This window comes from Montipora capricornis, chromosome 6 (assembly GCF_036669925.1).
Source record: "Montipora capricornis isolate CH-2021 chromosome 6, ASM3666992v2, whole genome shotgun sequence".
NCBI classification, from domain to species: Eukaryota; Metazoa; Cnidaria; class Anthozoa; order Scleractinia; family Acroporidae; genus Montipora; species Montipora capricornis.
The window spans coordinates 58,006,307-58,018,806 of NC_090888.1; the positions used below are offsets into that span (position 1 = coordinate 58,006,307).

The 12,500-nt window shown below is 41.2% G+C and overlaps 1 protein-coding gene and 2 long non-coding RNA genes across 5 annotated transcripts in view; all 3 read right to left on the reverse strand.

The window, feature by feature from the left end:
- The window catches only part of LOC138052649 (mannosyl-oligosaccharide 1,2-alpha-mannosidase IB-like), a 17,918-nt gene extending 16,922 nt beyond the window's left edge, over window positions 1-996 (reverse strand). Inside the window, exons 1-2 of the mRNA XM_068899189.1 lie at window positions 712-996; window positions 295-602 (exon numbers count right to left, since the gene is read on the reverse strand). Coding sequence (XP_068755290.1) covers window positions 295-602; window positions 712-961 — 558 coding nt within the window. The 5' untranslated portion in view covers window positions 962-996. The remainder of the gene's footprint in view (window positions 1-294; window positions 603-711) is intronic.
- Window positions 997-7,870: 6,874 nt separating this feature from the next.
- LOC138050693 (uncharacterized) lies at window positions 7,871-8,809 on the reverse strand. The gene is made up of 2 exons (XR_011132667.1): window positions 8,571-8,809; window positions 7,871-8,025 (listed from the first exon to the last, which is right to left on the reverse strand). It is a non-coding gene; the product is annotated as an uncharacterized lncRNA (long non-coding RNA).
- A 3,522-nt stretch (window positions 8,810-12,331) lies between these two features.
- The window catches only part of LOC138050694 (uncharacterized), a 21,086-nt gene continuing 20,917 nt past the window's right edge, over window positions 12,332-12,500 (reverse strand). For 2 of the 3 annotated variants that reach the window (XR_011132668.1, XR_011132670.1), the window contains exon 4: window positions 12,394-12,500. This exon is cut by the window's right edge and continues 62 nt beyond it. This is a non-coding gene — a long non-coding RNA (uncharacterized lncRNA). The other variant, XR_011132669.1, reaches the window with a different exon arrangement.

Here is a 12,500-nt window from a genome sequence, read left to right on the forward strand (position 1 = left end):
GGCTGTTATGACACAATAATATGAAAAGTTGTTAAAACAAAAAGTTAAATGCCTTACAACGTCATAACGTCATGATAATGAAGTGAGCAAGTTTATTACATTCCCCTTAGCATAAAATGATCCCATTTGGGGAAAATTCGAATTGGAAAATATGTAATAAGCCATACCTCTGCAACACTGAGATTAAGCCGTGAGTGGCATAATAATTGCTAAACATGGAAGTCATCTTGTAGCACCAAAACCATCCCAAACGCCAACACAAAAACCCCAAAGCGATCACCAGTGACAACTCACCTTTTTAATAAAGTTTCGTCTTTCTAGTGTAATTTTATCCGAAGGTTCTCCGCCGGTAATTCCTTTCGCACCGGTGTCATCAACTTTGGAACTATTTACTAACTTATCAATTTCTGCTTGTTTTTCAGCTTCCATTTGGGATTTCTTCTCTTGAATAAACTTGTCCTTCTCCTCTTTTATCTTTTCTATCAGTTCCTTGTGGTTTAATGACGTTTTTACGGTAGACTTGACAGGAGCTACATCCACATCGCTGTCTGCCTCGTTTGAATCAGTTAATTCTTTCCGGTTTAAGGGCTGCTGTGAACTAACTTCTCGAACGCAAACAAAAATGATTAGAGAAGAGCGAATCAAAGAAAATCGTTTTGTTTTTTTTTTCAACATTGCAGTCCTAAATTCGACAGTGCGTAAAACTGTTACCTTCTTCAATTTTCACAAGGGCTGTTTTTGGCACTTTTATCGGAAAAATATCTCCCCCAGAGACGAACCTCTTGTAGGCGTCCTCTAGGTAAGTCCTGTCCCTCAAGTCTGGTACGAAAAAAAATGCTCCGAAGCATAGTAAAAGGAAGGCTATAAATATCAACATTAAAACATATTTTTCTCTCAATCTAAGGCCCGATCGGTTGACGGGTATCGAGTGAAATTTCTGGTGAGTTGGCAAGATCGCCATATTTGATGATTTTTTTACGCCGCCATCAAGCGAAATTCCGCTGATCACTAGCTTATTTGATCCTCTCGATGCTGATTGGATGAAAACCAAGCCCGCGTTTTCACGCGAGTTGTAAAACGTGTTACGCGTTTTCGGGGGAATCCACTCAGTTCTCAGCGCAAATAATCGCCCCGCGGGAGACGCGAGGGCCTCAGGACGTGAAGGCTTTGCTCATCAGTGAATTCGATCAGGGTACATTTAAAAGTGACCAAAGGATGTAAACAGGCAGAGAAATTTTAGTTAGCCAGCTTTGTATTTTACTGTTTTAATTTTCTGGAATATTAAACTCTTGAAAGGAGATCACGACTTCACAAAAACGTAAATTGCAAAATACCATGCATACAGCTATCAAGACATAATAGCAGTATTCACATTAGAGGACGGGAAACTCGTCAGACGGGTAACCCGTCTGACGAGTTTCCCGTCCTAATGTGAAGTTACTTGACTTACCGATATGAATTCACATGGATTAGGACGAGTTTTTAGGCCGGGTTATAATTAAGATGCCGAGGTACTGGTGCGAGATGAGCGTGGTTACCTAGCCAGCAGTCTAATCGGCGCATTTTCTCCTAAAACTCGACCAGAAACCCGTCAAAGTGTGATTTCGTGATGCATTTTGACGAGTTTCTCGTCTTGTCGGGAAACTCGTCTTTAAAAACTCGTTGACTCAGACGGATAAGTGGACGGGTAAATTTGGACGAGTTTCTCGTCTGAAACTCGTCCCGACCCGATTTCACACTAAGACGGGAAACTCGTCTCAGACGAGAAACCCGTCCAAGACGGGTTACTCGTCTCTAGTGTGAATTCGGCCAATGTATTATTGGATATTGCGTTTCTAGCTTTCTGGTTAGTTCACTCAGTCTCGGTTATCAACTCATACACCTTATGACGGGTCCCAATGTGGAAACTGCAGATTATGTTGCCAAGCTGGAAACTGATTGGCGTTAATTTCTAAGTGTCCAAGCGTTCAGAATTTAATGAAAATTTAATAAAACAATAATTATTATCCCATTCACGCTGTTGGATATGAGACTGATTATAGCCTACTTTCATAAATGGCGACCACTTTTACATACTTTTGTATTTATGTTAATTAGACCTACTGCGCACATTTTGAAACAAATATTCTTTTGAAATTTGCTCGTCATAGCAAGGCTAGGAAGGCTTATTAGAATTAAAACAAAAGAATATTTTATTTGGCTGCCATTACAAAACAGGTCTATAGCCATCTCATATCCAACAACCACCGATGGAATAATAATAAAATTGCAAATTAACAATTCATAAGGATGACAACCATGACCAATTCAGTTTTCATGCGGACATGTTAACTCCTTCCCTTCTGAGAGGAGCACATATACGTTTAACTCTGTCCAAGCCTATATTATTTTACTAGTCACTGGTACTCATGTCCAGAAATCCACGTAATTAGACCTAGAGGTATACTTATCTGACCTGCTAATCGCCCTTTCTCGCAGTCGGAGACTGAATTGCTCAGGGCACAGCTCAACGAGGTCGGACCGGAGGAGCTGTGCAGCTGGCTAGGCGTTCGGCCCCTGAACACGACCCATGTATGACCTCGGAGCACTGCAATACAGCCAGATGGAGTTGTCAGGCTGGGAGATCATTTTGAGCAGGGAGGAAAACCGGAGAACCTGGAGAAAAACCCTCGGAGTCAGATTGAGATCAAATGAAACTCAGCCCACATATGACCCGATGCCAGGGTTGAACCCGGGTCACAGAGGTGGGAGGCGCTGTTGATGACCACTAAAACTCCCCAGATGCACAGATAACATCAACTGTACTGTCCCTTTCTCAAAGCACTACTACATGTACCTATTTCTAGCCAGAGGGTAAGTGTATAAGTATTAGCATCATTTTTGGTGAGGGTAACTTTACTTGATGACTGGGCTTTAGAGGACACTTTGTGACATTTAAGGGGCTATGTCATGTTATTTTAGGGTGTTTAGGGGAAACATTGTTTAAAACTCGAAAATGGTAACGTAGAATCAGTTATCCTTACATCACAAACAAGATGATCCTGAGCAAAATTGGCATTTATCCAGGTGATTTGCGACCATTTGCCATAAACACGAAAACATCGGGCCGGTTTTTTTTTTTTTTTTCAAGATTACCCAAATGCAATCCATTTCAATCTTGTCCATTTGAGTCGATCCATGTTTCTCTTTCCTTTTGTTGTATTTCTTTTACCGGGGATGTTGTTCAACGGTTTTAAGTGGTTGTTGCAATGTTTCATTCTACTTTTTGGGCATATTGGGTGTCATGAAATTACATCATTTTGCGTGACATATCCCCTTTAATGTGGTGTTGAACTTTGAAGAGAAGAGCGTGTATGTACTTTGTGATGCTTATCAAACTCATCATGCATCTAATTACATGTATTTCTCGATGAACCCCTCACTTTATAATAATATTATTCAACTTCACCTTTCAACTTTTATTATGCAATTCAGATATTCGTGTCAGATTCCCAAGTAGACTGTTCACAGTCCCCTATTTTCCCGTTTGATCGTCGGGATCGAGCACATCCGCACAAAAACTGCCGCCATCTTTGTTTTTAAAAGCGAGCGCGAACTGGGGAGAGCGACATAACCACGGAGTGGGTGGGGGGAGTGGAAGGATTTCGACGGGAAAAATAGGGAGACTGTCCGATCTTTACAGACAACTCTAAGGATGCGAGAGCGCTTGACGTCACGTTATTTTGAGACAGATGTAACGGCCGATTCAACTAATCAAGGAAATGTTCCATAAAAAACTTCAAATCAAGATGTTTCTTTTCGAAAACTCATTTTATAAACAGCCAGATAAATGAAGTTCACTCACTTACCATTTTCTGCGTTGTCCTGAGTGATTTGATGGGTTTTTGGGACGCTTCGGTTTCCTCTTCAGATCACACGCGTCGTCACATATAATATAAATAGACAAGGAGTTCAACTTCCAAGATCGCTCACGGCCGAGTGCCTCCAGAATTTAGCCGAATTCCTCCCACTTTCAAAGGTTGCTCGCCTCCCAGCCTTGAGCACGTAGAAATTCGATAATTTTACTAGCATCGTGCCAAAAATCATCAAATTCACATGGCTCTAAAACCTCAAAATCCTGCTCGATTTTCAAGCTTCGCTCAGTTTTTGTTATTGTCAGATGATGTGGACAGAATTCATGCATCATTGGAATCTGATCAAATCAAATTAACCAATTAAAAAGCGCAGATTTTCCCCAAGAGTTCTGCGCTTTTTGATTGGTGAATTTGATTTGATCAAATTCCAATGATGCATGAATTCTGTCCACATCATCTGGCAATAACAAAAACCTGCGCGAAGTTTGAAAATCGAGCAGGATTTTGAGGTTTTAGAGCCGTGAGAGTTTGATGATTTTTGGTACGATGCTAGTAAAATTATCGACTTTCTGTGGCGATAAGTGGGAGAAATTCGGCTACATTCTGGAGGCACTCTGCCGTGAGCGGTCTTGGAATCTGCACGCCTTGTCTATTTATACATCATGGCTTCACTTGATTTCATATCCGCAGTTCTTATATGATCCATTTCATATATCATTTCATCGTTGATTCATTCCTCATGCATGGGATCATTGGAACCCACAAATGACCAGGTCCCAACGTCAATGGCTTCATAGCTCAGTTGGTTAGAGCGTCGCACCGGTATCGCGAGGTCACGGGTTCAACTCCCGTTGAAGTCCTGAATTTTTCAGGCTTCTCTACGCAATTGCAAAAATTGCTTCACTTGATTTCATATCCGCAGTTCATATATGATCCATTTCATATATCATTTCATCGTTGTCTATTTATATTGTATGTGACGACGCGTGTGATCTGAAGAGGGAACCGAAGCGTCCCAAAAACTCATCACATCACCTAGGAAAAGGGAGAAAATAGTGGGCGAGTGAACTTTATTTATCTGGCCGTCCATAAAATGAACTTTCGAAAATAAACATCTCGCTTGAAGTTTTTTATGGAACATTTTCCTCGATTAGTTGAATCGGCCGTTACAACTGTCTCAAAATAACGTGACCTCACGCGCTCTCGCATCCTTAGGGTTGTCTGCCTGTGTTTGGGGGAACAAATTTTTGCGGCGCGAATTTGGACTGAAATCGCCGCTGGGAACTAATTTTTGCGGTTTTCTTTTCAAGCAGCAAGACTATTTTCAACTTCTATTACTTTTTGGTAAAAAACACTTCAATCATCGAGAACGCGGAAACATTGTGGCATCCTGGAGGCCTTAGAAAATGGTTAACGTGACCTTTTGATTGACTTCTTTGAGTTCGTTTCTTATGCCCCAGAGACTGGAAAAGTATTGACTTAACCTTTTAACGTTGTTTTTTGTTTGTAGCAAGCTGAAATTGCTATTTCTCAATGCAAATATCAAAATAAACGATCTTTTTTACCCCAATGTACGTGAATTAAAAGCCATTTTTAGTTATATTAACGGGAGTAAATTTTGACGCTTTTTAATTTTGCTGGAATTTATTTTTGCGGATCAAGTACATCCGCAAATTCCGCAAAAATTAAACTCAGCGAAATAAAAGTGCTATATCGTAACTCCCGGGTTTGCAAAACCATTTGGTGCAAACGTAAACCAAAAAAAAGACTTGACCTGTCATAAGATTAGACTGAACAGAAGAGAAATTATGAAGCAGAAACAACATGTTCAGTCCTTCCTTCGTTTGTAGCATAAACTTTTGCTTAGTGCAACTCTAGACATGCATGACATGCAGGAGAACGTCCGTCAGAGCAATTTGCAGTTAGTTTTTTTGCAGACTATTTCACTTAAAGGGGCTATATCACGTTATTTTAGGGTGTTTCGGGAAATTCTTTAGTTAATCACAAGTTGAAAACTCGAAAATGCTAATGTGGAATTCCCTTACCGATAAAATTATCGTTACATCACAAACTAAATGATTCTGAGAAAAAAAACGACCTTTATCGAGGCGAATTACTATAATTTTGAAAAACGTCGGGCCGACTTTTTTCATGATTACCCAAATGTAATCCGTTTCAATTTTGTACATTTATGTCCATCCATGCTGCTCTTTCCTTTTGCAGTATTTCTTTTATGTTGTTCAACAGTTTTAAGTGGTTATTGCAATGTTTCATTAAATGCCCCTACGAGGGCTTTTCAAGATCAACCGGCTCAACGGGATCGGACCGAATGCATGTGAAGGCGCCCACGGCTGCCGCCATACGATCCATGTGTGATCTCGGAGCACCGCAAACCCAGCCAGATGTAATTGACTGGGAGTCGATTTTGAGGAGGGAGGAAAACCGGAGTACCCGGAGAAAAACCCTCGGAGTCAGGTTGAGATCGACTGAAACTCAGCCCACATACGACCCTAGGCCAGAGTTGAACCTGGGTCACAGAGGTGGAAGGCAAGGTTGATGACTCATTCTACTTTTTGGGCATTTTGGAAAAAAAAAGGGGAAAGAAAGCAATTATTAAGTGTCTAATCGTTCTAGCGCCGGAGCACTAATTGGGGACACTATAAACTGAAATTAGCAATTAACCCAAATCAAGGCAAATGTTCAGAACATGGGAAAACCGGAGTACCCGGAAAAAAACCTCTCGGTGCAGAGTAGAGAACCAACAAACTCAACCCACATGTGACGACGAGTCTGGGAATCGAACTCGAGCCACATTGTTGGGAGTTGAATCTCATCACTGCGCCATCCCTGCATCCCAAATCATGGAATTATATCATTTTGCATGACATAGCCCCTTTAAAGAAGAAACGAGTGAGTTTCACTCAAGAGCGTGTTTTGTTATCTTTGAACTGAATTTATTACCAAAGCTTAAAAAAGTAAAAGACCTCAAAACGGGACACGACATTACAAAATAATTCAACGTATGAACGTGTGAGTCAAAGGACCATTGCTGGCATGACATCTGGGTGACCCCTCAAATGGTCACCCCCCTACCCCCACTTTAAAAAAAAATTACTGGAACGCTGCAGTTCAATACCACCCAACTCAGTGCCTTCTGTTTTTGTGTAACAAGTACCGCAGGCAACCCAGTTTACGCTCATCGATCGTCTAGTAAAGGAAAGAAGATTTTGTCATGCAAGAAAACAAGCGAAACGTTTATCCATGGGAAACAAACATGTTCAGCGATCAGCCGGTATGTTGTTATTTTTAAGTTCTCATGTCACGTATCGACCTCAAATCATCAAATCAAACTGTATTAACTTGTGCAGGTATTTTGTACATGTATTTTGTTCTTTGATTTTCGTTTTTCTTTCGAATGTTGAACAACGTGATTCCTAAAGTCGCAATCTTGTACAGCGAGTTGATAGTTTTGACTTACGATATTTATATTTAAACAACTTCATGTAAAGTGTCGATGTCGTTAAGATATTTTTTTACCACTGCACAGCACTTTAATAGCGTGTATATTTTTAGCGGCGGTAAAATAAAAGAGACATTTTTATCAAGCAAACGGAAATTAGTTGCGTATTCTTATGCAAATCAAACTCATTTCCCTCACAATAGTTGAACACCGAGACTCACTTCGAAACCGAGACAAACAGCAACTCGGAAATGGCCCATTGAAATCTACTTTTAGATTGCACCCTCCATTTGTTGTTACCATGACAGTGCGGTCCAGTTTCGCACCAAATGACCAATAAGGTGTCGTCTTTGAAATAACCACGCAGTATAATACGGAACTAATAATACATTTCAAATAATTATCATGGGATAGGGCCAAATATGCGGGGTTCGCTCTCTCCCCCCCCCCCCCCCCCATCTACCTCCATACATGTACTCTCACATTGATGTTCGCTATTTGGTGGGTGGGGCGGAATCCAAGGAATTAAAACGAAAATTCACAAAAGGAGACATGGTGGTGTGCGAGATCCCTTAGTTTATTTCACGTTTTACAATGTTGCGTCATAAACTGATTTCCGTACCATGCGCATATTTAGCAGTCGTATATCTTGATATCATCAATCGCGGCATCTCCTCTGTAACTCTGTCCTCTAATTCCCTCGAAAGCGAGCTGTAATAAAACAAAGCTGTATTGTTTTTCACTGTTGTAACAACAGCATTTCGCTTATTTGCGATAAAAATACAATAAATTAGAAAAGACTTCAATAAACAGAAAATAGGAAACCGACGACAACCTACAAATGGTTTCATGGCGCGCTTTAACGACTGAAAAGAAATATTCTAATTAATCTTCTATTCAGATCCTACCAAATTGTGGAGATCACCTGCTGACCAAAGAGCCCAAGACCTCTGGGTACAAACACCCCGTGGTTACTGCTATTTTTGCTCTCGAGTAGTGCGCGGTCCACCAAAGATCCACCGAAACCGCTTGTTTCTCGAGGAGGCGGCCTTTCTCGCGCCGATCTGTCTCGCATAATACTATCACCTAATAAAGCCTACGCTCACTGTCTTTCTCAGTGGAAAGGTTATTGTCTTACTGGTGGACTAAATCATTTCCTTTTCAGTACAACTGCATTGACACAGTAATTAACCGTCTATTTAAGTGAGGCAGTAAAGTTAGCAGTTCAGTACCACTTTAATACCAGCATTACTCACTTCCTTCCGCCCAGAGCCTTGTAGTCGCTGTTCACTCTTTTTCCAAGAAGGCCCTTGATCTCCTGACTTCTCGAAAATCACTTTACGATCCAGTTCAACTTTGAGGGTTCCCATGTCCTTTCCTCTCATGTTATAGAAAAACCTCAAGCAGGAGTTTCCCGTGAGCTGTACCCAGCGTGAAATTCGAGCCTTATCCCCGAGTTTGCGGGGAGAAGTAGTCTCTATTTAGATATAGAAACCTATCGATGGTAAACAAGACGGTTAAATGAACATTAAGCCAAAATGTGATGATAAGAAAAAAAAAGAAAATTGAACTACAGAATAGTCGACTTAACAAATTAATTATTCAAAAATCACAGGCGATAATGATTATAATTTGCATCAAGCACATGTATTCCTTTTTAATAGATCGCAATGGCAATCACTACTTCTATTCTAAGCAATTCTAGCACCTTAAGGGTCATATTACAGTAATACTGGTCGCTTTCTTTTTAATCACACTGAAATAAACGAACGAAAACGAAATAGGAAATCGTCCGAGTCTTTGGTTGTTCCTTATTTTTACGAGGGTAACATCTAAACCATTTTCAATGTTCTAACACATGGCCCTCGAAAAGAAAGCTATCGCTTTACACAAGCGAAGGCAGATCACAAGAGTAAGAATTTCGTGCCCTTCTTTATGTCCATAGTAATATACCTGGTTTATATATATAGCTCTTAACGAGTCAAAAGGCTGAAGCCGTCACTTGGACCCCCACAGCTTCCCACTTCTTACAGTAGGGTTTGTCAATAAAAAACCGTTTTGCTTGTTTTCTTATTCTGAGAAACATTGCGTCACTTATGACGTCATACTTGGATCAAGTTGGGGTGATACACACTTTGACTTTGCCTCTACGCTCTTCCTAATTCTCTCCATGTTATCGTTACTTCCGGTGTCGACGACGTCACTTATACTTGACAATACCTTGTTAGTGGTCTCATTCCTATCATTAACTTTCATTTCCAATTTGCCTTTCTTTCCGTCCGCCATCTTGGATTCGATGACGTCATCATACGCCCTCGGAATGACCCGTCCCCACTCATGGATGTCACCTAAATTTACACCGATGAAACAGCACCTAAGAGCAATCGTACTAACAGCTTTATCGTGGCCTTTACCACCTTCTGGGCTCTCCTGAAACTGTACAGTTAACTGGAGATGGTGGGGGACAATGCACTCCACTTGACATGGATTCTATCATTTACAAGTGCTGGCCAGGGCAACCCGAGATTCCGCTCGGTATTTTATAGGGGACATGACCGATGAACTGGAGGACCCAGAAGATTATATTGTGGATTTTGTGTTAGGAGGTCCAAAGAACCATCGGTATCGGACCCACAAAGGAAAAGTTTGCTGCAAAGTGCATGGGTTCACCCTCAACAAGCGGGGCCGACGACAGCTCAACTATGACATTCTCAAGAATTCTACAAGAATTACAGGACCCGCTCAATGGACTGTGGTAGATACCCGTGTTCAACCCACATTTCATCACGCGGGACAAAGACCACCAGCTGGAAACTGTTAACCAAATCAAACGCTACCAGCTGGTCTTCAACAAACGGGTCATGGACTCCAACACGGCCAAATTCTATCCATTCGGGTACCTTGCAGACCATCCCAAAACCCTCGGCTGGTTTCAATATCTGAGACCAGACCACACAGCAACTACTACCGGAAAGCAAGTAGTCGAGCAACTACGCCTGGATGACGAGCATGTTCGCTCGCAGCGAGAAGCAGAATCCGCCGAACGTCGCCGAGTTCGTGAGCGTTACCTATTGCGAAGGTGCCAACCCAGACTTTCATGAGCGCGAGCTAGCGAGAGTATGATCGGAAACGTAAACGGACCTACCGATTTTTCGTGGGAAGGGTTTGTCGCTCGGACCCCTCCCATGTTCCCACTTGTAAAATTAGGGTTTCTCAATAAACTTTAATTTGACGAGATTTTTTTGTTGTATGACAGGTTATATTACAAACTAAACGAACGCTGAATTGTGTGTTTGGGTTAGAAGCAAGACAAAACTTCAAATGATGTCGAAGTTTACTGCTGTCCAAGGCTGGAAGAGTTGGCATTCCTTACATTAACGTACCACTTGTAACTAGGTTAATGTTGGCGATATTAAAGGTCATTTTAATTATTTTTGAGGTGTTTTCAAAAGGGGTCATTTCATTACATTTTCGCTTCATTAAATTACCTCCTCTGGTTTATTGTCTCTTCTCTAATCTATGGCTTAGCTGGCAACAAAGGTTGTCTTATACTCCCGTCGTCAATCTTCCTTTAGCCTCAGTAATTCCGAACGCTTTTCAGCCAAAAAAAATATGGCGGACGCTTAATGAGCTGGATCGTGCCCTGATTGCTTCATTTGTGTCTCGTGGTACTAAATCAAGCCTTCTGATTGGCTAAGAGCAACATAAGCCATTTATGCCACTAATTTCCAGATAAAATTAGGTAGCTTCGGTGTTTTACGACCTTAAGAAAAGAGAAAAGCAGTCCATCTTTTTAGCGCCTTGAGTGAGTACAATTCAATGGGAGGAAGTTAGATGCAAAGTGCGGTAAGAGGCGTGTATTGTATCGCCTAGGGACGGGTCGCATGGACCTAGTGTAGTTTCTTTTAAACCAATTGCAATGTACTGGCATTTCACTTTCGACGTTGTTTTGTGTATTAAGGTCTGAGGATTATATCTTCCATCGGCACTCACCACCGCCAGTATGATCGTCATCTGGTCCAGTTCGAGTTGATTTTGTGGTCCCTGAATTTATTGTCCAATCAAAATCGTCTCCAGTCGCTTGGGTGAATCCACAGAGGTCAGTAGCATTGTCAAAACTGCATTTGAATTCCAAAGCTGCAGAATAGGAACAGATCGTTACAGTATGCAGTGTAAAACCCTAAATTTGGTTACGCAATCCGAGGAAGCCGTTTTGTCAGCATTTTTTGTTTATGATACTGGGGAGGAGGGGGGGGGGGGGGACTCTCCGCAAAGTTGACAACTGTTCTATGAAGACGATTGAGAGCCATAAATGAAGGTAGCTCTGAATCCATCTTAACTTGCATTTGCTTTTTCAACAATACAAAATGGTTGTTACTGAGCTCTTTTTTTAATTAAAGTGAAAAATGTAAGATATTTTGAGATGGCTCTCCTGTTGTTGTGGTAACCACTTACGGAACAATGTTGAGCACATTTTTGTTGAGCATTAATTGTTGTCCCACGTGGAACCATAACAAAACTGTTTGGTAATAAAATGTTGAGCCACCTCAAGTATATGGAAACGAGACATTATCAATGCGCACTGACTCACTTCCCTAAGAAAGTCATTACAAGATCTGATGGCTGGTGTATTGGTGTAAACCGATATCCAGTTTATGCTAACGCTTCCAAACTTTTATTTCAAGTGAGTAATGAAGCAGAGCGCCGAAAACCACAAAGCGGTAAAGGTACACGATTGAGTAGAAGATTATCCGAAATCCTACTACTAAAAGAAGTAGCAACCTCTTTACTATAGACCCTTTGCATAAATGGCGCCCAAATTTGAATAACAATACTTGATACATCCTTAGCCTCGTGTTTATGTTTCAAGACAAAGGATTTTTCTCATGAAACGAATGTGAGGCTAAGGATGTATCAAGTATTGTTATTCAAATTTGGGCGCCATTTATGCAAAGGATCTATGGAAAGCTACAGAAAAAAATTAGACGACTTCACGTATCTATTGTGATTTCCTTACTTGGCAGCATGTAAATGTAGTTCGTGAACTCTTGGCCCACGCATTCCTTTGGCTCATCTTTAACGCAAGCAGTTGGAAGCTCAAGGTTCATGATACAATTATCAGACTTCCCGTCACGCAAGTAGTTGACCTCCGCGGAAGGTCCGCTCCAACACTCTCCATAAAATTG